The following is a 23,321-nucleotide window of genomic DNA, read 5'->3' on the forward strand; positions in this document are numbered from 1 at the left end:
GCTAAATGTCTTTCCAAATCCTGGTCTATGGTTGACATTAAATCCACTAGGCCTCGGAAGATCCCAGGTTTTGAGGAAGTTTCTGATTCGTCATGGCCTCGCAATGCCAGTTCGAAAGCACCACAGAAACGAATGCAATCAATGATCTTGGATAGATTTTGTCTGTTCTTATCAACAGCTTCATTGTGTTTTTGAATGGATTTGCGATACGCATCATTTATCTGCTGCTCAATTGGTGCGTCTTCCCCCAACATTCCCAGTCTTGTCAGGTTTTCCAGATGATTTCTTGTGAGCGCATGCTTCTTTATTTTTTCAGCGATGTGCTTCAGGTCGACCATTCCTTGCCGTGTCCAAGAAAAGTCACCGCCAAACAGCAAGCAGGGGAAGCAGAACAGAGAATTTCTTATAGGGCACCCTGTAAGCCAATCAGCTTTTGTGTACCAGGCATTTGAGAATGTACGTTTTGACATTTTTCCTCTGTCCTGGGTAGTTTGCTGTAGGTTTATTTCAGGCTGATGAGGTCCTAATTGTTTTATCTGTAGTTTTTGTTCAAGTGGCCGTGACTGGAATGACTTTGTAATCAGCTCTTGTACTGTATTCATGATGGTGTGTTGCTGGCCTTACCAATATATATATATATATATTAAAGAAACCTGTCAATAATCAAAGTACAACGTATAAGGTGCAGTGCAATAATATCAAATTACAGTATAAATACATTATACATATATCTTGTGCATTATCCTAATACATCTCAAATGACTGCTACAAATAGAGCCGTACTTCCTCCTGCCTCTCTGTGCCATAGTGGTTGCTGGAGGCACTGAAAGACACTGCTTGAGGGCCTTGAGAGTGACCACATACAAACATGTCCCTAACTCCCATGTAAAAAAATATATAGCATCAGTTTCCTTACCTTTAACACTGTTGTTTGCTGGGTTGTAGCCGGGGTCGGGTGAGAGAGCAGCAAAGGAGGTTGGGGTCCTCTTGTTGTTTGCTGGAAAATTGCCCCAAAATGCGGTAATGTTTCAGGTTGTCAGGTGCTGAAAATGAAAAGATAACAATATTATTGTGACGTATTTTTGTCTGCCACTGCTTTTGGTTTGTAAAACAGTTAGTAATTTTACCAAGAAAGTACCAGAACTTGCTGTAGCAAACAAGTACTAGGGATAATAAGTACTTATACTTCTATATTTCCATTTCAAGCAATACATGCGGCTGAGTGCCATGACACATTTATTCTGAGCTGGACACATACCATATTGTGCTGCAAATTGCTGGCTTAGAGGCAAAAGTCTGGTAAAGTTCTCATTACGTACTGGATATCTAGAGAAGCCTTCCCAAAGCAACTTTGTGATACTTATCCAGCTAAGTCCAAGTTTGTACTGGTAAAAATGTAAAGAATAAGTTTAAAATATTGATGCCCTTCTAAAGTTAAATCATGGAAATTGTGCACAGGCAAGCCTGGATAGGCTGAGCTACGGCTGAAGAAACTCGGTTTTGAATTTTTCATAGAACCTAATACCAGGAAAAACATAAGCAAAGCCGGGCATGTAAATGGAAAAACGTAAAGGAGGAGGGAATCTGCACAGGAGAAGGAAGCCATGATCTATGCATTGCAGTGCTTTGCAATGCATTGGTCATAGAATGTCATTACGTGATCTGTGGCTCACGGCTGCAAAAAGATGTTCACCCATTTATTAATAGATGCGCTGATCCACTCTTTAGACATAGTCTGCTGAAAAGGAGCCCACAAAGTCCCCGGGAAGGATTAACTGAGAGCGATGTTACGGGATAATCAGGAATAGGAAAGATATTTTCAAATATAAAACAATTACATAAAGACACGCCTCAGTAATTTTAGGGGTTCTGCTCGGACAGCATTAAAACTCAAGCATACAAAGCAGGATTGCTTTTTGTAAAAAATAAATAAAATAAAAATAAAACAATAACTAGAAATCAAATACAAGCCACCTCATAAATGAATTCAGTGGCATCCGTAAAGTGATGGTAAGCATTAAAATTGAAAGATAGATTGTCAGAAAGGTTGGCTTTGTATTTCTCGTTCGAATTATAGGATTTCACTACAGACAAATTACAAAGTGACTAATAAACCAGTATCCAGAAATGCAGGCACTGGCTGCGTTAACGCTAACGGTTAACACTTTCTACCTGGGCGTACTTAAACTGTTATGAACTACAGTAACCAGAATACATTTGGGAGAGCTGGTGCAGGCATGCCAGCACTCTTTTCCCTTCCCCTGTAAAAATACGCTGCTCCCTAAATGCCTTTTGTGCACATAAACAAAACTTGAGGTTTGAGATGTCCCACATGTACTGGTTTTTGCTTTCTGATACTTGCAGTTTGAAGTTTCTTTAAAAAATGTAGGAATCCAAGTACCTGAATGTAAAATCATGACGTTAGAAAGCCAGATCCCAAATCTACAAGGAAGTGTCCAATACATACATATTCAACACACAGCACAAACCCCAGACGCTTCAATCACTGACTTTCTTTCAGACAACTGGTTCACTTATACTTCTGAAAGGTTTGGTAAACCACTTCCGGGCCCATTCGAACCTGTGACCTGCAGCAGGGTGCGAACAAATCTAGTGCCAAGTGTTCGACCCACTGAGCTACCTCACTCGCACCAAGGAATCTGAAAAATAAACACAAAACTAACAGAGAACAAAGACTCACCTCACTAAGGAAATCCTGCGCCCTCAATGTCGGTCCACCTGAAAACCTCTTCAGGCTAAAGATTTTTGCCCGGATCCTTTGCTCGTATCTGAATAAGTTCAGCCCAGAGCCCTTCAGTCCTCACCAGACAATCTCGCGCACTCTCCAGTCATTCCTCCTAGTATATCATGTTTTAGATAAGATTATCATTGTTATATAATAAACATTTAGGTAAATATTCACAAAAAGAACAGAAAAATAAAGTGCCCATCATTTACCAATAAACTTTAGACTGGCATAAAATCATGGCGTTCTTTTTTTACTTTTAATAGCTGAAAGTTATTGTTTAAAAATAGTAAGCAGATGATGCAACCGGGAGGTCTGCTGTGAGTAAACTTTACACGTTCCTGGTGCTGTCTGTGTGTAAACTTGATATCAAATCACATCACTGCATTATTCAGTTGAACTGTATGTAAAACCCATCCCTCTGCAAATAAACTGTATTCTGATCTTTGCCGTCCCCTCAATATATCGCCGCCGCACCTTGTCCCGACGGTGACGCCCAACTGCTCTCTCACCATCACTGAGAGCCCGCCCTCCCCTGGACTCCTCACTCTCTCATCACCAGGACAACAAACCTATTGTGGGCCTTGTGCGGACATCTGGGGCACAGGTCCCTTATAAGCTTGAAAAAACATCCTAAAAACTGTGCCCCTCCTAAGAGACTTATCCCCCAAAATCATTGTATTATTTAAAAACATCTCTGCTTGTGCTCCTTGTTACATTTTTATAACTGCACAATGAGAGGGGGCAGCCCCTTAACCAGCCTCAGCTCTGCTGCTGAGGGGGGGGGCAGCCCCTACACCAGCCTCATCTCTGCTGCTTCTTCCCAGAGAAGTGCATAATTATGTTCTTAATATTAGAAATAATATGTGGGGCTATTATGACTGAACTAAGGTGAAAACAACAATAAAAACAAAAAAAGAGGAAAATCCTGGGAGTACCTAACAGACCCTTTACTACATGGATGCAGTAGCCCTGGGAATGCCCCCGTCATTATGAGGGATTTATTGTGGTGAAGTAGTCCGACTTCAGCCCCCAGAGTCCAAGCCTCTCACTCATACAGTCACAGAAAGTGAAAGTTCAGTCACATAAATATTCAACTCTTTCCCTTTTGTCGCCTCTCTCTACTGGAACGAGTTAGGGGTTCTCTTCGAGACACGAAGCGCGAACCCTAGGATTCGTATTCTATAACCACCTAGAACTAGACAACTTTAAGCATCGAGGAAGCTTTTCTGCCTCCTGACAGGAACTCGTGGGTACCCTCCTGCGCTTTATTGCAATTTAACTGGGCCACTGCACCAATCTCACATAAGATGCTGGACACCTTTGAAATATTAATAAAAAAAGATCTTAGTGCACTAAACCTCCAATCAACGCGCAGGTCTAATCTTTCCAAAACTGAATTAAGACTTTTGAGAAATTTGTCCAAAAACCAGCAGTTAATTTTGCAACGAGCGGATAAAGGCGGCCCTTTAGTCGTCATGGACAAAAGCATTTACCTGAAGAATGTTGAGGAACATATCATGGATTCTTTCACATATTTACGGTTACAAAATGACCCGACAGTTGAGATCTTGAGAACTTTATCAAATTTTGGAAAAAGCAGAAGGAATAGAATGAATAAAACCAACTGCTCGAAGCCCTGCCGCCGGGCACTTCAGCCCGTCTGGGAACAGTTCCAATTCAAACTCACCTGGCAACACGAGCAGGAGCAGCAGCAGCAGCCAGCCAGTACCACACAGTGTACACCGCCACGAGGTGTGTGTGGCGCGGTGACGACAGACTGCCAGTGCGCACCTGCTAACGATGATGGCCAATCACTGTTCGCATAAGCCACAGTGATTGGCCATACCTTGCGTGGCACCCAATGCCTGGTTTGCAGGCTGCGCGGTGTCTCTCAGCCAATCAAGATGACGCTGCAACATAAGCAGCGCCTGAATTGGCTACAGCACCGTGTGGGCACAGATAGGGCTCGCCCATAGGAGAGACCGGGGGCTGCTGCATGAAGCAACCCTCGGCCTCTCGGGTCCCCCTCCCTCGCTCTCCTAGCCAGTAGTGGCTGACTGGCTGACAGTGCGCATGTTTGGGTTGGTCACAACCCAAACTCGAGTATGCGCATACGCGCCGCTGGCCTTCAGTGTGTGCACTGTCACTCAAACGGAGTGCTCGCCCCCGGCCCCACCCCCTTCATCGGCCGGTCCCACCCACGCTATTGTGAAGGAAAGGAAAACTGACAGCGCTGCACTGCTAGCATACGTGAGCAGCCGCGGGTCCAAGTGGCTGGTGGGGCTACGCCCCTACGCCCCAATGGACGCACCGCGGCTGAATTTCAGGATAAAATGAAACATTTTTGGGCGGAGAATGATTTCTATTGGTTGGGGCAAGCGTCCGATTTTTGGTCAGTCCAGGTTCACATGGATTTTGCTGATACTTTTCCGGTGATGATCCAATACTGATTGTTGCAAAGTTTCGTCTTCTATTTGTATGAGTCCATTGTTTTTTAATACAAGTTTCTAACGTCCGGGGTCTTGGCAATCCACCAATATCCTATCCTTGACAGGGATAGGGTGTTTAGAGGTCGTTAGGAAGTTCACGGAGCCAGCCCAGTCTGCGCAGTAGACTTCGCGCTTCACGACACGGTGGCCACTTCTGAACTCGGGTTCTGCCGCCATATTTCAATAGGCCCAAACGTCAACTTAAGCGAAACAAACACAAAAGGACAATTAAAACAAAGAAATGATGCTACTAATGTTATACCCTTACTAATCCTTTTATGTATTAGTATTTTCCTACCATATAGCGACATTTAAAGCAATATATTCACCTTTACGGTCCTCCACGAAGATGCAAACGTCACAAAAGCAACATAAATCATGCGATATCTAATTACCACATATACTACTATTAATATGCGTACGTATTTTAGTTATTAGAGTTATTTTTTTTCATGCAAATAGCAAGTTCCCACGTGTAATTTGTGTATGCAAATGGTTAGTTATAATAAATCACAGCACACCATTAATACATTATTATTAGTAGGTTATTCAATTAATACTTTCATGCAAAATAGAGGAGGTATACAAAATTTTGCACTACCTGCTCCATCACTTGCAAGGACTTCCTATACGTTAAAGGTAGCGTGTTTTGCACGTGATAGTATCCATATGTCCGTGGTTAAACTTTCATAGCACACCTTATATGTGATTGCAGTTTAAAGGATCTTGCTTGGATTCAAAGGGGGACCACCAGAATATTTGAGTGGAGGATTGTACATGGATGTAAGGGCCATTATGGTAGAACTGTCAACAAGAGGCAGGCTCATCGAACGTATTGGTGGCGCATTCGTAACTGACAAATAGAAAATAAGGTCAGGAGTATATATTGCCGACCAGTACTGACAAGGTAAATATCTTATGCACCCATCTCAGTCCCTGTGAGGATGCCATAGGAACTGCGGGAAAATGTGCCGTTTGGCTTTGTCGAACCAAGTCATACCATATGCCCTATGGAAGTCTATAAAAGTAGCCTAGAGTATGTTTACTACAGACTTTCTCCGTGTCAGTTTAGTGGGTGGCAGACTGTGTGAAAATATTGCATATGTGTACTGAAAGTCTATAGGCTGTTACTCCTTCCATCATGTGTCGTTCCTGCCCGCTCTTCCTTACCCCCTTTCTGCCACTTCTCTCCTAATTTGTGGGTTCCCGGAGGAATTTTCTTCCACTTCTGGAGATGAAGTTAGATTTCTAATTCAGGCTGTTTTCCAAAATAGTTAAGTATCTCAGATGCAAACTATGGTTGTGATGTTGTGTGATACCTTTGTTGGCTGCAGCTTTGGATGCGGATTGAGAGTAAGCTTATTTCAATTACCATGTAATTGACAAACATTTGTTGATTATAAACATCATTGATTGAGAATGAAAAAGAATGCTTCCTGCACAAACCCATTTGTTTACTTGTTTTGCAGAGTTGATTTACCAGGAGACCAGGTTACAAAAGTAACACTGGGACGGTTGCATTTCAGTGAGACTACGGCTAATAACATGCGCAAGAAGGGCAAACCAAATCCGGACCAAAGGTAACTTCTAGTTTGCACTCAGAACCAGATTGGAATAGGGGTTGTTTTTTTCTGGTGCTTTTTTTTTTAGCAGAAATGATGTAGAAGGTAGGCCTTTTGGCTGAACCCAAGCAGTAAACGATTTATAGTGGATAGATCAGTGGTTCCTAGATCGCTGTTGAAATTATAGACTCAAACGAGAATACTAATGCTCGTATTAATGCCCTGAATCACTGTGCCCGCAATGATATCCTTTTAGTGGTGGGTGTGCTCAGTCTTGGACTCAAGCGGTAGAGCGCACCTCTAGTATAGAGCATAGCCAACTGCGATCCCTGCATTGAAATGAGAATCTGGAACTGTTAGGACCTCGGGAAAAAGCAGATTCTTGCTTATATTATGTTATAGGTTGTATTTCTCCTATTTATTGTCTGGGACTCACTATCTTATTCATTCACCCATTCACAATTGTTTGCATCTGACTTATCTTGCATTGGATTAGAAATAAGTCTGTAAGCAGTGAGGTGTCAGAAAGAATATAAGGTCCTCATGTAATTCCTCGGGTACTGTGAGTTATGTGTGCATCATACAACCTTCTAGTACAAAACTGTATAATGTATTCTGTTTCTCCAACCTAAGGTGTCCTCCCCACAAACATTCACCATCAGAATACCTCTACCCCATTGAGGTCCCTCTAGAACACATTAAGAAGCTATAGGTGGTACCATGAAAAATCACGCCCAGCATGACTACAGATGGAATATTGCTCTTCAAAACAGTCCTACATTGTGCGTGTTATAGTAAAAAGCAAGAATGTTCATCTATGATGTCCCCCTAGGCACCAAAAAAAACATTTAAGAAAAAGTTTCCTTATAGTTTTCATACTTTTGTTCAAGTGCAGCATTTATTACACAGAGGATGAATTATATGTAATGTCAAGTGCACAGTCTACCGTTCTACAGTATACCACATTAAATAGACTGTGGCTTATTTTGCGACAAATCATGATACACCATCTGTGCACATGGTTTGTAGGTCCAGTATCAATATTTATGACATACATTAAATTAGAGAGAATGAACAAAGAGGATATAACTAAGGTAAGTGCATCCCCATATAAATTCAGGCGTTTGAACCGGAGAAAAATTGGTTGCAGTGTCAAATGGAATTTATGATATTGTACACCACCATCAGAATTAAATGAACAATGTGAAAAATCATTTTTATTACCGCATTTAATCGTTTCAGCGTTAAGGAACAGTGTGGAGCAGCTGCAGAGAGAGCACCGGCCTTAACAGAGATAGGGTTAAGCAGCAAGAAAAAGACACAGTGTTACATGTGTAAACCATCAATGAGGTCTCCTGTCAGGTACCCTGGGCAGCTCTGAAGGCCATATCCTCAGGAGACAGAATGAGGATAGTGTGTGGCGTCGCGACTATGGGCGGTGTCATAGAGACATTGAAGTACCTCATAAGAAAGAACATAGTAAATGACACAGGCATACTTCAGCAAAGAGGAAAGAGGGAGACTGAGGAATATGTAAATTATTAAATGAGCTAGCAAATCCCCCAAATGGCGTGACGTGGTAATCTGTGTATACTGTCAGTTTCTATGTAGCAGTCTAATGCGCTGTGTCCTTAGTCTTGCAGTATTAATTAATAAAGAGTGACCCTGGAAAAGATGTTCCTCAAAGTGGCCCTGACTAAACCCTTCAATCTAGCTTCTTGGTTGACTCCTGAGAAGCTTCTGCCAATAGCTCATTCATTTCTACAACTGCTGAAGACAGTCCCCTCTACTGCAGAATAGTTCATGGTCACAGACTGTTTCTCCTTCAAGGTGCATGATCCGGTGGAGGAAGTTACCCCTATATTAGTAGTACTTGGTTGCATTGGGTGTTTGGACACGAAATCTTTCGAATTTCTGCGGGTCTACATAATGACATGAAGTCTCTTGAAAGTGTTCACAAATTGCACTATTCGGAACCAGAACAAGAAATGAGCAGGCAAGGCACTGGCACATTTAACATTCTTAATAATTTCTCAGCTAGGAATATTCAGCATGGGGTATTATTCAGTGAGGCAAAACTTGCAGATTAATCTGAAAACATGCTATTTTAAAACAGCTGAATTAGCAAACACTGATAAATACCTTGCACTGTTTTAGAAATGAATGTGATGTGGTTAGACTGTTTTAATTTAATTTATTCCAGGTACTTCAAGCTGGTGGTTGGCCTGTATGCTGCCACTCAGGACCATTCATATTTACTGGCAGCTTGTGTCTCCGACAGAATCATAGTGCGGGTATGTATCTCAAAACGCTATTCGTTTTATAGGCCTGTGTATTTTACAAGAGATGTTCCACAAATATTTCTATGAGCAACATCTGTACAAAACCTGCCCTCCCATCATAGAACATGTGATTAATACTTTGTAAATGTGTTCAGGAAGAAAAAAAGGCGATAGTTTGAGTTAGTTGGGCGACATTGTATCCCACAGCTTGTAGAACCTTTGTTGAGGGATTCAGTATTCTCCACCCGCCAAGGGACCACCACCCGCTCACAGACCATACATTAAAAGACAGTGTACAGGCAAGGGTACCTAGTAGTACCCACCTTCTCCTCTTCCAGAACAGTGCTGGGCTTGTGTTAGTGCCAGCCGGCTCTGGCTGGCAGTAGACTACTCTACCCTAACTCAGCAGTTCAAGTGGGGATTCCCATTGGCTTCCCGCACTTATGCAGCAGGCTGGGCGAAACCTAGGCGTCCTTGAGCTCTAAGAAAGGGCATAATGATCTCTTCAGCACCACACTCTGGGACTCCTCTTTAATCCCTTTCCTGATATACGCAAGCACTGCGCCTTGGCAAACAGTAAATCCTGGACAGTCCTCTTAGCTGGAGGATGTTTGTGCACCACAGTGAAGATAATCCTAGAGATTTTCATAGTTCTCTACACTATGGAATGCCTGGATTCCTCCCTGCATTTCCATGCATGCACAGGAGTGCAAGGGTGAGGTGAGATTCAGGCTATTCAGCAGATCTTATTGGTGTTGGCAGACCCAGCATTGGAGTCTAGCAGCTCTAAGTATTACCAGACAGCCCTGCAGGCCACTAGTGGAAGGAGGGGCATGAGAATGATGGCGCAGACCACCATACTGATGTCCACCTCTACCCTGCCAGTTTACACCACATGCCGTCTGTAAATTATTGAACAAAACTGCCACCCACCTTTGCTTAAATATTCTGGGGCATTGTCGTAGATCAGGTCCAGTGTATAGGAGTGAGCAATGCACCCGCTGAAACGTATTTAATATATCTGTTTATTAAGTATCATTCACATACGCCTCGGATGCATTATTGACACAGGCCTCATATTGACCTTACAATAAGTTATGTTCTACGGCTGTCGAAGAGCAGCAAGCCGCCCTTCCTTTCTAATGCACTCGATTAAGAAGGGACATTGTGCTCCAATGAACAACGGTGAAGAAACAGCAATCTCAGTTGGAGCATGAGTCTTCATGTGAGATATCTAATCACAGGTCATAATGTACACTGCATATTTTTTGTATCATCACTTTTGACATAAGGCATACAAAGGTTAAAATGTATCTATACATGAAATCAAAAGCTAAAAAAAGGGGTGAGGAGAAAACGATACATAAAACAGTAAAATCTATACTCTGTTTCCATTCTCAGGTCCGTTTGAGGGAGATGCCCCTCATCTGCCTTACCCATTCAGTTCACTGTTTAGGTTCTGAGAATTCTTACCACAGCTCAGGCCATTTTTGTGTCTTAGCCACTCGGGAGATAAAAATATATCCTTGTTTCATCTGATTCCTAATTCCTACATAGGTTTCAGTAGATATGTGTTCCTTAGTTTCATTTGCTTGGGTAGATCATGAACACGTGTGGCAGGATGCTTACCATTTCAGGACCACACAAGGTAATTGTATTTTCTTTCTTTTTGCATGATTATTCAAATCTCAAGACATTTCATCCTGGCCACGACAAATAATCAATTGTCCTCTTTTGCTAAAATCCAAGTATGGTACTCCTCAGGGCGCGCTGTGCGACAATGCGTGTTGGAGCCCCCCCTCTCCCCCAACGACCACCTTTGCCATGGATTCCCTCATTAGCACCCTTTAACAGTACCCCTCAAGTCTCCATATCCACTGTCTCTCAGATTAATTTCGTTTCATGGCACCACTCATACCAGTGTAAGGTGTCTGTGCACTTTAAAATCACACACACATTGCTCAGAGGCAATCATATGTGTGTAAATCAGTGTTTAGGAAATGTTACGTTAGACAGGACTACAAGGTGTAGTGTAGGAGTGACATGTCATCAATACTGGTAGGCAATATAGTTTAAGAGTCCTTATTCTTTAAAGCACAAATTCAGAATTTAAAACATAACACCATTGTTAGGGGTTCTCTTTAATAATAAGAATTGTTTTCTACCCAAATGAACCCTTTTGGCAAGATTAGGATAATGAAAGAATGGGCAAAAAATACATATAGCTCTAACATATACCTTGCAGTTTGCATGCAGCTCTTTGATGACAGTTAATAGCTCAATGTTCTATATTAGGATTTTGACTTATAAACGACAAGTAACAAAAGAAGCTCTCTTACAGAAGCAGTGACCCACTGTCCTATTTACTTTATATGCAGTTTGTTAGCTGTGTGGTACACGTTCTTAGCAGCAGGCATTTTAACCCCCTGCACTACCTTAGGATTAGTCAAAACTTCGACTAAACAAACCTCTGGTCTCTTTATCACTGGAGTTATCTTGAGATTTTAATTGATGCCTGAAAATTGCTGGAGGCCAGGAACGCGGCAGCAGGTACTCTTAAAATGATAATATACTTGCAAAAATGACGCCCCCACACCAACTCAGCGCCCGGTGCGGTGGCACCGATCGCACCACCCGAGAGCCAGCCCTGGTACTCATGATGTAGACTTCACAGGTGAAGAATATGTTCCGGAAAACACTCAAATTGTGTATTTCACTTTTCAAGTTCCCTTTCCAAACTACTTTCCTTTCACTTTCTCAATAAAATGTTCTTCGTAATCAGTGAAAGTTTAGTGGCTAGTACTTCGGCTTCCTTCAAATTGAAGGCTTTTAACTATTGGGTTTTGTTTGAATAAGAAAGCTCTCTCCAGTCTATGCCCATTGGGAACCTGCTGATTCTTCTATTTTAGGATTTGGATGATTGACATTGATTTGATGTGGTTGCTGTAAAAAAATCGATTTACACTAGTTACAATAGCCTGAAATAACTATTTCTATGCCGTACTCAGACGTTCTTTCTCTACCATCTACAAGTAGTTTCCTAACCTTGCTAAAACCACTCTTAAGTGTGCAATAAACAAGGTATTTAATGCTCTGTTTTTCTTAGTTATTCTGCAATCCGATAATTCAGTTTATAACAATTAACTAGAATTAGGGAGAGAAAGCATCCTTAGTTAACACCAACGATTGCCAATAACGATGAGTTATTGGTGAATATTGGAGTTAACCAAGGTTGTTCTTCTCTAACACTATATATCACTTCTTCAGATGAGTTCTCGTTAAGATCTTATAATATGTTTTGTTTATCTAAAGATTCATACTAATCCCCTGCCGTTTTTCCCCATGCCTTCTCTTCGCTCTGTCAACTGCGGCAGTGAACTCTAAAAATGCCCAGTAATATATAGTACTGTCCTTTTCTTTCGCAGTCCTTTTTAGACTGCAACTCTAAACACATATGTGATATGTATTTAAACCTTTCTTTATGAATCCTGATTGAATTTGATAAATAGTATTTTCTTCAGAACATTCTTGGATAAGGGGCAACAGGGTTTTTGTAAACACCGTTTTGTCGTTATCTATCAAATTAACTAAAAAAGGCGACTGATAAAGCGTTCAAGGAAGAGCTTCTAGGCGCTGTTACTCGATTAAAACCTCCATGACCAGAATCAAGCAATAGAAAGAAAATCCTAATAGGACAGCAAGTCTAACTAATTAAAAGCCTGCCTGAAGAGCCAGGTCTTAAGGACTATAAGAAAGATGGATCGAACTGAGACCGAGCGAAGGGCCAACAGCAGCCTATTCCATCATTTTGCTTCCAGGAAGCCAATAACCTTCTCCACCTGAGTCAGTCTGGTTTCAGGCAGAACCTTAGTACTGAGACAGCGTTGCTGTAGGTCTCCGATTCCATCAAAGAGACCCTGGATAAAGGTGGCAAAGCTGTTCTGGTCCTTCTAGACCTCTCTGCGGCCTTCAACACCGTGCCCCTCGTTCACCTCCTGCAGAGGTTACGGGAGTGTGGACTTGGAGGCACGGTGTTGAAGTAGTTCTCCTTTTTGGAGGATAGAAATCAAGAGGTCTGGTCGCCCCCGTTTTCAGCCAGTATGCCGCCCTTGAATGTTGGCGTGCCACAGGGATCTATCTTGAGCCCTGTACTTTTTAATCTGTATATGGCTTCCCCGGCTACCCTGGCAGAAGCGGGTAAGGCTATGATTATATCCCATGCCGACGACACTCAACTGCTGTTCTCTTGTAAGAGGGGGGAGGAGTTTAACAGGAAGAAGATTAATAAGTGTCTGAGAGAAATCTTTGCCTGGTTCAGACACAATCATCTTAAATGTAACCCGGAAAAGTCTGAAATTATCTTTTTTGGTATCCCTCCTCTGGACGCCTGGAAACAATGGTGGCCCACTGATATGTCTCCCTCCCAGCAGTTAAGATTGTAAAAAACCTGGGAGTGAAAATGGACGACGCCTTATCTATGACACCTCAAGTACATTCGGTAGCAGGTACGTGCTTCGGTCTCTTGAAAATGCTCTGCAAGTTCCTTTTCCTATTACCAACCTTGCACAGAAAGATGGTCGTGCAGGCCCTTATTACCTCCAGATTGGAGTATGCCAACGTCCTCTATCTGGGCCTTCCAGAGTTTATACTCAATAGACTGCAAGTCGTGCAGAACTTGGCAGCCAGAGCAGTCTTGAGACTCGGACCTAGAGACCGACTCTCACATCACCTGAAGAATCTGCATTGGCTGCCTGTCCGATGCAGAATACTCTTCAAAGCTCTGGCCCTGGCTTTCAAAGCTCTGCATAGCATGGGGGCGCATTACATCTGCAGAAGAGTTTCATACTATGTACCGTGTAGATCCCTTAGGTCAGCACACCAACACCTTATTGTCATTCCAAAGTGTCTCAGAGCCCACGGGCGTTCGTTTCCAAGTGCAAGTGGCTAGATTCTGGAACAAGCTGCCTCTTCCGCTTAGGCAGGCCACGAATATACTGGCTTTCAGGAAACAATTGAAAACCTGGCTGTTCCAACAAGCAGTATAATGGCCGCCCACCCCGGGACCGATATTCCCCCTCAGGCCTCTGTATCTTTCTGTCTCAGCACCGGGACACTCTGCTGAGTAGCTGTGCGCTCTACAAATCCTTTCATTACATAACATAACATAACAAGGAATGCAGCAGAGCTGCTGCCCCATCTAACCCTTCAGCTTCCCTATATCATTTTGTGCTGATTCCTCTGTTGGACTCTGATGGCCATTAAAGTCTCAATGTAACTTTAACTGCAAATTAAGTTTTTATAGCATTCCATCCATACTTCTTTGGATATATATTCATCCACATTTGCCTGTATATTGGAACACCCCCAAATAGGATGCGTAGTGAAACTTGTTTCTAGATTTATGCTGCTTTTTCTGATACTGACTCTCATGCAATTACTAATGCTAAGTTGCGTTCTACAGTGCTGATTGTGCAAGTTCTGTGCCTATTCATACCGTGGGCACTTTAAGCTTGTTTCAGACTATTTGTGCCTTATGCCAAAATGGATATGTCATTAAAATAGGAGCAAGCATAATAGCAGTGGAACAGTTGTATAAAAATTAACAAGCACCTCATGATACCTAGACTTATGTAGCAGATAATTCACTACCATTTGTAATTTTTGTTCCAATCCGATTTTATGGTGTACATTAAAACAATTCAGCTTCCCTAAATGTTTTAGCTTAATGTATTGCTGTGAAGTGATAGAGTTGGTAGAGATGCTATATAGATGTGTTCACTCATTCTCTTATTCACTCACTCACCAGCCTATGAAATTAATGTTAAAGAACATGGTGTGTGGAATGGATGTATAGTATTCAATCAATCAGGATTTGTAAAGTGTGGCTAATCACCCGACAGGGTATTCAGTCAATTGCAGATCCCCGAGGCTCATTTGAACAGCCAGGTCTAGAGGACCTTCGAAAAGAGAAGGCACTCAAAAGGCAGGGGAAAACGTGAGGAGAAAGCAGTGAAAACTAGGGGAAAACAAGGAGAAGGCATTCAATAAACGGGAAAAAGCAAGGAGAACGAAGTGAAAACCAGGGAAAAGCAAGGAGAAGGCACTAAGAAAACAGGGTAAAAAGCACGGAGAAAGAGGTGAAAACCAGGGAAAAGCAAGGAGAAGGCAGGAGTAAGAGCAATGCCGCAACATGGGAAAGCTGAGGCTGGGACCTGCTCAATGGAGTTGCGCAGCAGACTTCATTAAGTAGGTTCCGGGAAGAGGGAGGGACGCTGGCAGGTTGTGGGCGGGGCTAGAAGGGAGGCGTGAAAAACGACCGCTGGGCAGGAGCGGCAATGAGAAAAAAACAAGGACACAGCAGTAAAAGTGAGGGAAAAGCAAGGAGAAAGTACTCAGAAAAATGGGGGGGAGCAAGGAGAAAGCAGTGAAAATGAGGGAAAAGCAAGGAGAAGGCATTCAAAAAACAGAGGAAAAAGCAAGGTAAAAGCAGTGAAAATGAGGGAAAAAACGAAGGAGAAGGCACTAAAAAAACTAAGAAAAAAAGAAAGCGAAAGCAATGAAAACAAGGGAAAAGCAAGGATAAGGCACTCAAAAAACAAGGGAAAAGGCAGGGAGAAAGCAGTGAAAATGAGGAAAAAGCAAGGAAAAGGCACTACAAAAACCAGGGGAAAAAAGGAGAAAGCAGTGAAAACAATAGGGACAAAGCAAGGAGAAAGCAGAGAAAAGCAAGGAGAAGGCACTCAAACAGGTAAAAAAGCAAGTACAAAGCAGTGAAAACAAGAGCAAAGCAAGGAGAAGGCACTCAAAAAACTGAGGGAAAAGCAGCGAAAACAAGGTAAAAGCAAGGAGAAGGCACTCAAAAAACTGAGGGAAAAGCAGCGAAAACAAGGTAAAAGCAAGGAGAAGGCACTCAAAAAATGGGGGGAAAAAGCAAGGAGAAAGCAGTGAAAATGAGGGAAAAGCATGGAGAAGATAGGAGCAAGAGCGATGCAGCAGCACAGGGAGAGCTGGGCCTGGGACCTGCCTGTCCATGTGATTTAAAAAAATCAATGTACAGTAAAGCAAGGAGAAACGACTAGTGTTTATGTTTTTATGTGCAGTGAAAAGCTGTGATTTTACAGAAGCCCCCCCAAGGAAAAACTAGTGTAATTTAATTAAAATTAAACCACACCGAGGGCCCTACTATGATGTCAGTCAGTCCGCCTATGTGTGGGAACTGACCGACCATAGGTTGGTGGTTCCGAACACCGTATTACGATGCGACCGCACATGGTGCGATCGCAAACTCCCATTTCCCTATAGGAGTTTATGTGGCGGGCAGATTGTCTAAATCCCTGCTCCATGCGGTAGGCACCTCATGGTGTCTGCCACACAGTGCAGGGATTTTCAGAGGGGCACAGGCTCTCAACCGTGGGGGGAAGGGGGCCCTGCTAGGGGTCCCCAAAATCGCTTTCTGACAGCTTTCCATGTCAGAAAGCCCGACATGGAAAGCCTGTCGAAAACCGATTTAATAATCCTGACAGCAGAAATGCCGTCCGTTAAGGATTATGGGCTGCTTCCGACTGCCCATCGGAATCCAGTCGGTTTGACAGGCCGGTTTACACTCCAACATCCAACATTATAATTCAGTGGTCGGAATGTAAACCTACGATGTCGGTTGGTAAGCCTCCGACGAGCGGTTGGAGGCTTACCGACCAACATCGTAATGAGGCCCAAAGACTTTTTTGTTTTTTTTACCAAAATGTGTGAAAATGGTAACTGATTGACTAAACACATCATTCTAGATTCAATTTTCATGGACAACCATTTTTTTTTTTTTTGTATTTTAAACAAAGCAGTGTACGTGAATTCACAACTTTTTTTTTAATTAATTTATTTATAAATTAGAAAAAATGTAACAACCATGTATATGGCACGACATAATTTATTAATATATATTCATTTTAGATTTTAGAAAATAATACAATATAATTAAATACAATGTAATATGACATAATTTAGTCTAATGTAATATAATTTGTGAATATATATAATACGTTATAATATATTAAATATAATACTAGAATATAACAGTAGGCTAGAACTTAGCATGCTTATCATGTACATATTAGTGTGCGGCAAATGTATTCAAAGCATACGTTGATTGATTAGGTTCAAAAGGTCATGGCTAGCCCTTCTGAGCTCAGAGGTCCACTACATATGTCCTTCAGAGAAGAGACCAGTGGACCTCTGAGGTAGTCACGAGTCATTGAAACGCGTTTTCCTGATATACCCTCCTTGTCATGTGTAATTTGCCTCTGTGCTGTTCTTTCAAGTGTCTCAATAAACAAGCACTGGCGTCCAGGCGTGGCTGGAAGTACCGCCGCCTGCCCTCCGTGCGCGCACGTGCTCTGAGGGATGCAGTAACGAGAGCTGACTTCGCGCCACTGACTCCCTCTCTGTGGTATTTTGCAGGCCTCTAACCCTGGGCAGTTCGAGAGTGACGGTGATGCGCTGTGGCAGCGAGGGCATGTTCCAGAGACGGTCGTTTGTCACGGGCGCATAGGGATCAACACGGAGACTCCGGATGAAGCGTTGGTGGTCTGTGGCAATGTGAAAGTGATGGGGACGGTCATGCACCCATCTGACAGTCGAGCCAAGCAGAATATCCAAGAGGTGAGTTGTAAAGACAGCAGCCGGCATTTAGATGCGATCCCCTGCCCGCGCGCTTCACGAAGCTGACGCGCTAGAAGTCGCCCGCGTGCACTGAATACACTTACACATTGGCCTGAGGAATTACTATGTTCCTCCCTCCCTCTTGGGGCATTTCAGCCCTTATTTTAGTCTTTGCTTCCCCTGGGGCGTGAAAGTTTGATACCAAAACTTTTAAATGCACGAAAAAAGATACAGAGCAGCTCACTGAACTTGTTTAAATACAGAAGAGCACGCACCGTTTTCATTTTAAAACGGAAAGGCATTTCTTGAACGAAAAGTAGAATATTTTTATAGTTTCTTGGAAATACCGGTAACCGTACAGGTTGGCGGTTATCTAGAACGGCGATTAAATGTACTGTTGAAATTACATGAGGCATGTTGAATACTAAAGGCAATACAATATGTTTAAAAAAAATCTAGAAACGGTGATTTGCAGGGACAGGTCGTTTTTTATTACAGTCATACAATGCCCCAGAGAGGCTGAGGAGAAATACATTGGGAAAAGACGTTTAAAGATGCTACTTCCGAACAGTGTTAAAAATCCAACCAAGGACAGTCTGCAGAGGCTGGTCAAAGAAACCTCTAAGTCGCCACGTGTGACCTTTAGAAGCCTAGGCCAAGACTGACGGCTGACAATCAAAACGGTTGGTACGACAGGGACAGAACACTTCAAAATGTAATTTAGCTGCAGAATACATTAGGAAAGATGTAATCCAAAACACACAAAGATACATTCATCGCCTCTATTCGAAAAAAGTTGTGGAAAAGCAATAGCGAAGGAAAGTTTTGCGGCGGCTGATCCAACTCTTCTAGAGAGGGGCCTAGGAAGGCTCCCATGGGACTTAAAGCAAGTGGGGATATGGACTCCCTGCCCCCCGGATGAATGGAAAAATAAAGCAGCCACCATTTGGGCGCAGTGGGCCAATCAAGTGCTTTGGCCCCGGCTCCACTCACCTACTACACCAATGACCACTACGTCCCTGCTTGTAGGCAGGGGAAGTCCAGTAGGGCTCTGGCACAGTGGAACGGGCTTCTCCCAGGAACCATGACAAACTGTCACTCACACTCTTATATTGGCAGTGGACCCAGCAGACACTACATATCGAATTTCAGCATTTCTCGTGCCTAAACTAAACCAAAAGTAAGTTGTCTCTGTAATGACCTGCACGCATCCCCACAGCAACGTGACACCAAATTTTAATGACCGTTGCCCTGTGACTACTGAAGTCTCGTATTTGTCTTCCTGTAAATCGAAGAGGTTGGAGGGCTCCAACTTTGGGTAAGTGCTCCTTTGCCATTTTAAGAGACACTCACTGTAAACAGGTAGATATCCCCCTGCATCTAACCCACGGTTACACAGCCTCATTTAGAGACCTGGTTACACAGCCTCATTTAGAGACCTCTAACCCACGGTTACGCAGCCTCATTTAGAGACCTCTAACCCCCACGGTTACGCAGCCTCGTTTAGATACCTCTAACCCACGGTTACGCAGCCTCATTTAGAGACCTCTAACCCACGGTTATGCAGCCTCGTTTAGAGACCTCTAACCCACGATTACAAAGTTCATTTAGTGACCTCTAACCCACGATTACGCAGCCTCATTTAGTGACCTCTAACCCACGGATACGCAGCCTCATTTAGAGACCTCTAACCCACGGTTACGCAGCCTTATTTAGTGACCTCTAACCCACGCTTACGCAGCCTCATTTAGAGACCTCTAACCCACGGTTACGCAGCCTCATTTAGAGACCTCTAACCCACGGTTACGGAGCCTAATTTAGAGACCTGGTTACGCAGCCTCATTTAGAGACCTCTAACCCACGGTTACGCAGCCTCATTTAGAGACCTCTAACCCACGGTTACGCAGCCTCATCTAGTGACCTCTAACCCATGGGTACGCAGCCTCATTTAGAGACCTCTAACCCACGGTTACGCAGCCTCATTTAGAGACCTCTAACCCACGGTTACGGAACCTCATTTAGAGACCTGGTTACGCAGCCTCATTTAGAGACCTCTAACCCACGGTTACGCAGCCTCGTTTAGAGACCTCTAACCCACGATTACGCAGCCTCATTTAGTGACCTCTAACCCACGGTTACGCAGCCTCATTTAGAGACCTCTAACCCACGGTTACGCAGCCTCATTTAGAGACCTCTAACCCACGGTTACGGAGCCTAATTTAGAGACCTGGTTACGCAGTCTCATTTAGAGACCTCTAACCCACGGTTACGCAGCCTCATTTAGAGACCTCTAACCCACGGTTACGCAGCCTCATCTAGTGACCTCTAACCCACGGGTACGCAGCCTCATTTAGAGACCTCTAACCCACGGTTACGCAGCCTCATTTAGAGACCTCTAACCCACGGTTACGGAACCTCATTTAGAGACCTGGTTACGCAGCCTCATTTAGAGACCTCTAACCCACGGTTACGCAGCCTCATTTAGAGACCTCTAACCCACGGTTATGCAGCCTCATCTAGTGACCTCTAACTCACGGGTACGCAGCCTCTTTTAGAGACTTCTACCCACGGTTACGCAGCCTCATTTAGAGACCTCTAACCCACGGTTACGGAGCCTCATTTAGAGACCTGGTTACGCAGCCTCATTTAGAGACCTCTAACCCACGGTTAAGCAGCCTCATTTTGAGACCTCTAACCCACGGTTATGCAGCCTCATCTAGTGACCTCTAACTCACGGGTACGCAGCCTCTTTTAGAGACCTCTACCCACGGTTACGCAGCCTCATTGAGAGACCTCTAACTCACGGTTACGGAGCCTCATTTAGAGACCTCTGCCCATGATTACGCAGCCTCATTTAGTGACCTCTAACCCACGGTTACGCAGCCTCATTTAGAGACCTCTAACCCATGGTTACGCAGCCTTATTTAGTGACCTCTAACCCACGGTTACGCAGCCTCATTTAGAGACCTCTAACCCACGGTTACTCAGCCTCATTTAGAGACCTCTAACCCACGGTTACGGAGCCTCATTTAGAGACCTGGTTGCGCAGCCTCATTTAGAGACCTCTAACCCACGGTTACGCAGCCTCATTTAGAGAACTCTAACCCACGGTTACGTAGCCTCATCTAGTGACCTCTATCCCACGGGTACGCAGCCTCATTTAGAGACCTCTAACCCACGGTTACGCAGCCTCATTTAGAGATGAGGGCCAATGGGTTCTTGAGGGCGAAGTCACAACAGGTCCCTCTGTGAGAAACCCTTATCTGGCTGCATCTGAAATTTGGTAAATCCTATTTAAGATGGGGCTTTGAATCTTTTGTTTCCCTATGCGGATCCCCCTTGCATACCATGGTAGGGCCCGGGCACAATAAAACATTAATGGGCCCGCATGGTAGGCAAAAACTCCCAGCACATCAGGGCAATTTTTTGTTGTTTCACAGAAAAATATTCCTTGTCACTGTTCCCTGACTGTTCTTATATACCCCACAACGGCGCCCCACTTGTCTGTTGTGGAACAAGGTGCACCTTCCCCACTCATCGCATGCAGCAGTTATCCAGTATCTACAAGGCTTATGTGCTCAAACCTTGTGTCATGCCCACCTATGTGGAAATCTGTTGGCATAAAGAGCATTTAAGCCTAGCATCCAGTGACTTTTCAATAGATTAACTCAGATGCTGACTGAACGCATCTTCTTTCCAAGGTCTTTCATCAATTCCTGTTAAGATTAACACCTACTTTGCCGAGATTTTTTGATATTTGGGTCAGTTTGTGCTTAAGCCTTAGGACCTTTTTCTACAAAAATTAGCCAGACAAAATGTGCGTCCTTTTCCCACACATGCTGGGGACTGTAACGGTACCCAGGGTTTTTAAACTCCCCTGCATAACTCAGAGAAAAGAGGCAAAATGTTAAAAAAAATTCTTTGTTTTTAAATGGGAAAATGTGTGCAAGAAAGAGCTGTGTGTGGCTGTTTTTTCTAAGAAAAAACAAAATGCATCAACTAAATGATTACTGTGCTAAGATTGCCATAGTTGCAGCTTTTCCCAGCTTTCAGGAACTGTTGTAAAAATATTATATGACCTCTCTTTGCAATCTTTGAAGTGGCAGTTAATTTTTACCATTTTTGCAGTTTCTACCTACTTGCAGTTTGTGGGAAAAAGAGGTATGAAAGTCATGGTCGAACCCAGAAAGATCTATATTTCTGAAAAATAGACACCATTCTGAACCCAGCAATGTGTCATTTATATAGATCCCTCCTGTTTTTCCCCAGTAAACGTATTGTTGAGTTGAAAATCTAATGCCAGTAAGGAAGAAACAGAAATAGATGAACTTTTTCATCTGTAATTTTTTGTCCTGGTGGCCGATCTTCAAAATAATTATACCATTATGTCCTTCAGCCTCTTACAGACGCAGGAATACCTAGTGACTGTCGGTTGTCCAAAAGCATGACCTATCCATAGCCATCAAGTAAGGTGTAGCTTATAATGATTTTTTAGGTCGAGCTTAGACAGCGCTTGCGCTGTCTAGAAGATCTGTTGTATGTACTTTGTGGGATCTAAAGATCAGCCCTAGGACTTGTCTGCTTCCACCTTTGCTTAGGGACTTTTTTCAACTGCCTCTATTTAACTGTCTTGATAGAAAACGACCAATAGAGGTCAGTAAAATACCAGATTTTCTTTCTGCTTGTTCAACTGCCTCTAATTAACTGTCTTGATAGAAAACAACCAGTAGAGGTCAGTAAAATACCAGAATTGCTTTCTGCTTAGTGACTTTCTTTTTTATTTTTATGGCCACTACCTCTATTTAACTTTCTTAACAGAAAATGACCAGCAGAGATCAACAAAATGCCAGAATCACTTTAGCATTCCCTAGATTCCAGACCATAGAAACCTGTCTTTCACGAGTACCGATAGACAATATTTATTTTAAAATTTTTGTATTTTCAGTGATATGACCACCGAAGGACATGATTTTATATTAAAAACAGAGCTTTGCACAATATAATTGTTCGCAGATAGGCAGCATTCCTCTTCATGTGTTCCAATACCTGGTGTTATCCTCAGTTTTGGGCTTACTTTCCCTCCATGTTAAAGAACAGTAGATGTTTCAGCACCCAGGCCAATGTGCTGCATAGCTAAATACATATAAGGTCTCAAAGGTGAGACCAATTGCATCGCAAATGCTTCTTATTGTGTTCCAACCATACATCAATTCATAAGGTAAAATCTAATGCATGAAAAATGGGTGTGAATGAAAGCCATGCATTTTTTAAATATGCTCAAGAATATGAGTTTGGAAATAGTGGTTATTCGTAAAGCTCTAAATTTGGGGTTACCCACATTATCAGGAATTCAGATGGCATTTTGTAAACAGAGTTCTTTCTTGCACACTGACTTACATTTGGAGGCCAAAATTGGACAGAAATTCAATAGATAAGGACAAATGCTCCACTATTCTGTATTGCCACACTTCCGTTAAACACGGTACACCACAGGACAGGAACTGGCCAAAACTGTGTTATATAAGGCGGAAACCAGTCAAAACTTAAATCATGTTTAGAAAATATAATGTCACTTTGGTCTTCA

General features: G+C 43.0%; 1 protein-coding gene across 2 annotated transcripts in view; it reads left to right on the plus strand.

Annotated features, from left to right (window-relative positions):
• The window catches only part of MYRFL (myelin regulatory factor like), an 872,690-nt gene that overhangs the window by 450,446 nt on the left and 398,923 nt on the right, over positions 1–23,321 (plus strand). For both annotated transcript variants that reach the window (XM_085652512.1, XM_085652513.1), the window contains exons 9-11: positions 6,708–6,818; positions 9,004–9,094; positions 17,537–17,737. In XM_085652512.1, coding sequence (XP_085508638.1) covers positions 6,708–6,818; positions 9,004–9,094; positions 17,537–17,737 — 403 coding nt within the window. The remainder of the gene's footprint in view (positions 1–6,707; positions 6,819–9,003; positions 9,095–17,536; positions 17,738–23,321) is intronic.

This window comes from Triturus cristatus, chromosome 4_1, assembly GCF_964204655.1.
Source record: "Triturus cristatus chromosome 4_1, aTriCri1.1, whole genome shotgun sequence".
Lineage (NCBI taxonomy): Eukaryota > Metazoa > Chordata > Amphibia > Caudata > Salamandridae > Triturus > Triturus cristatus.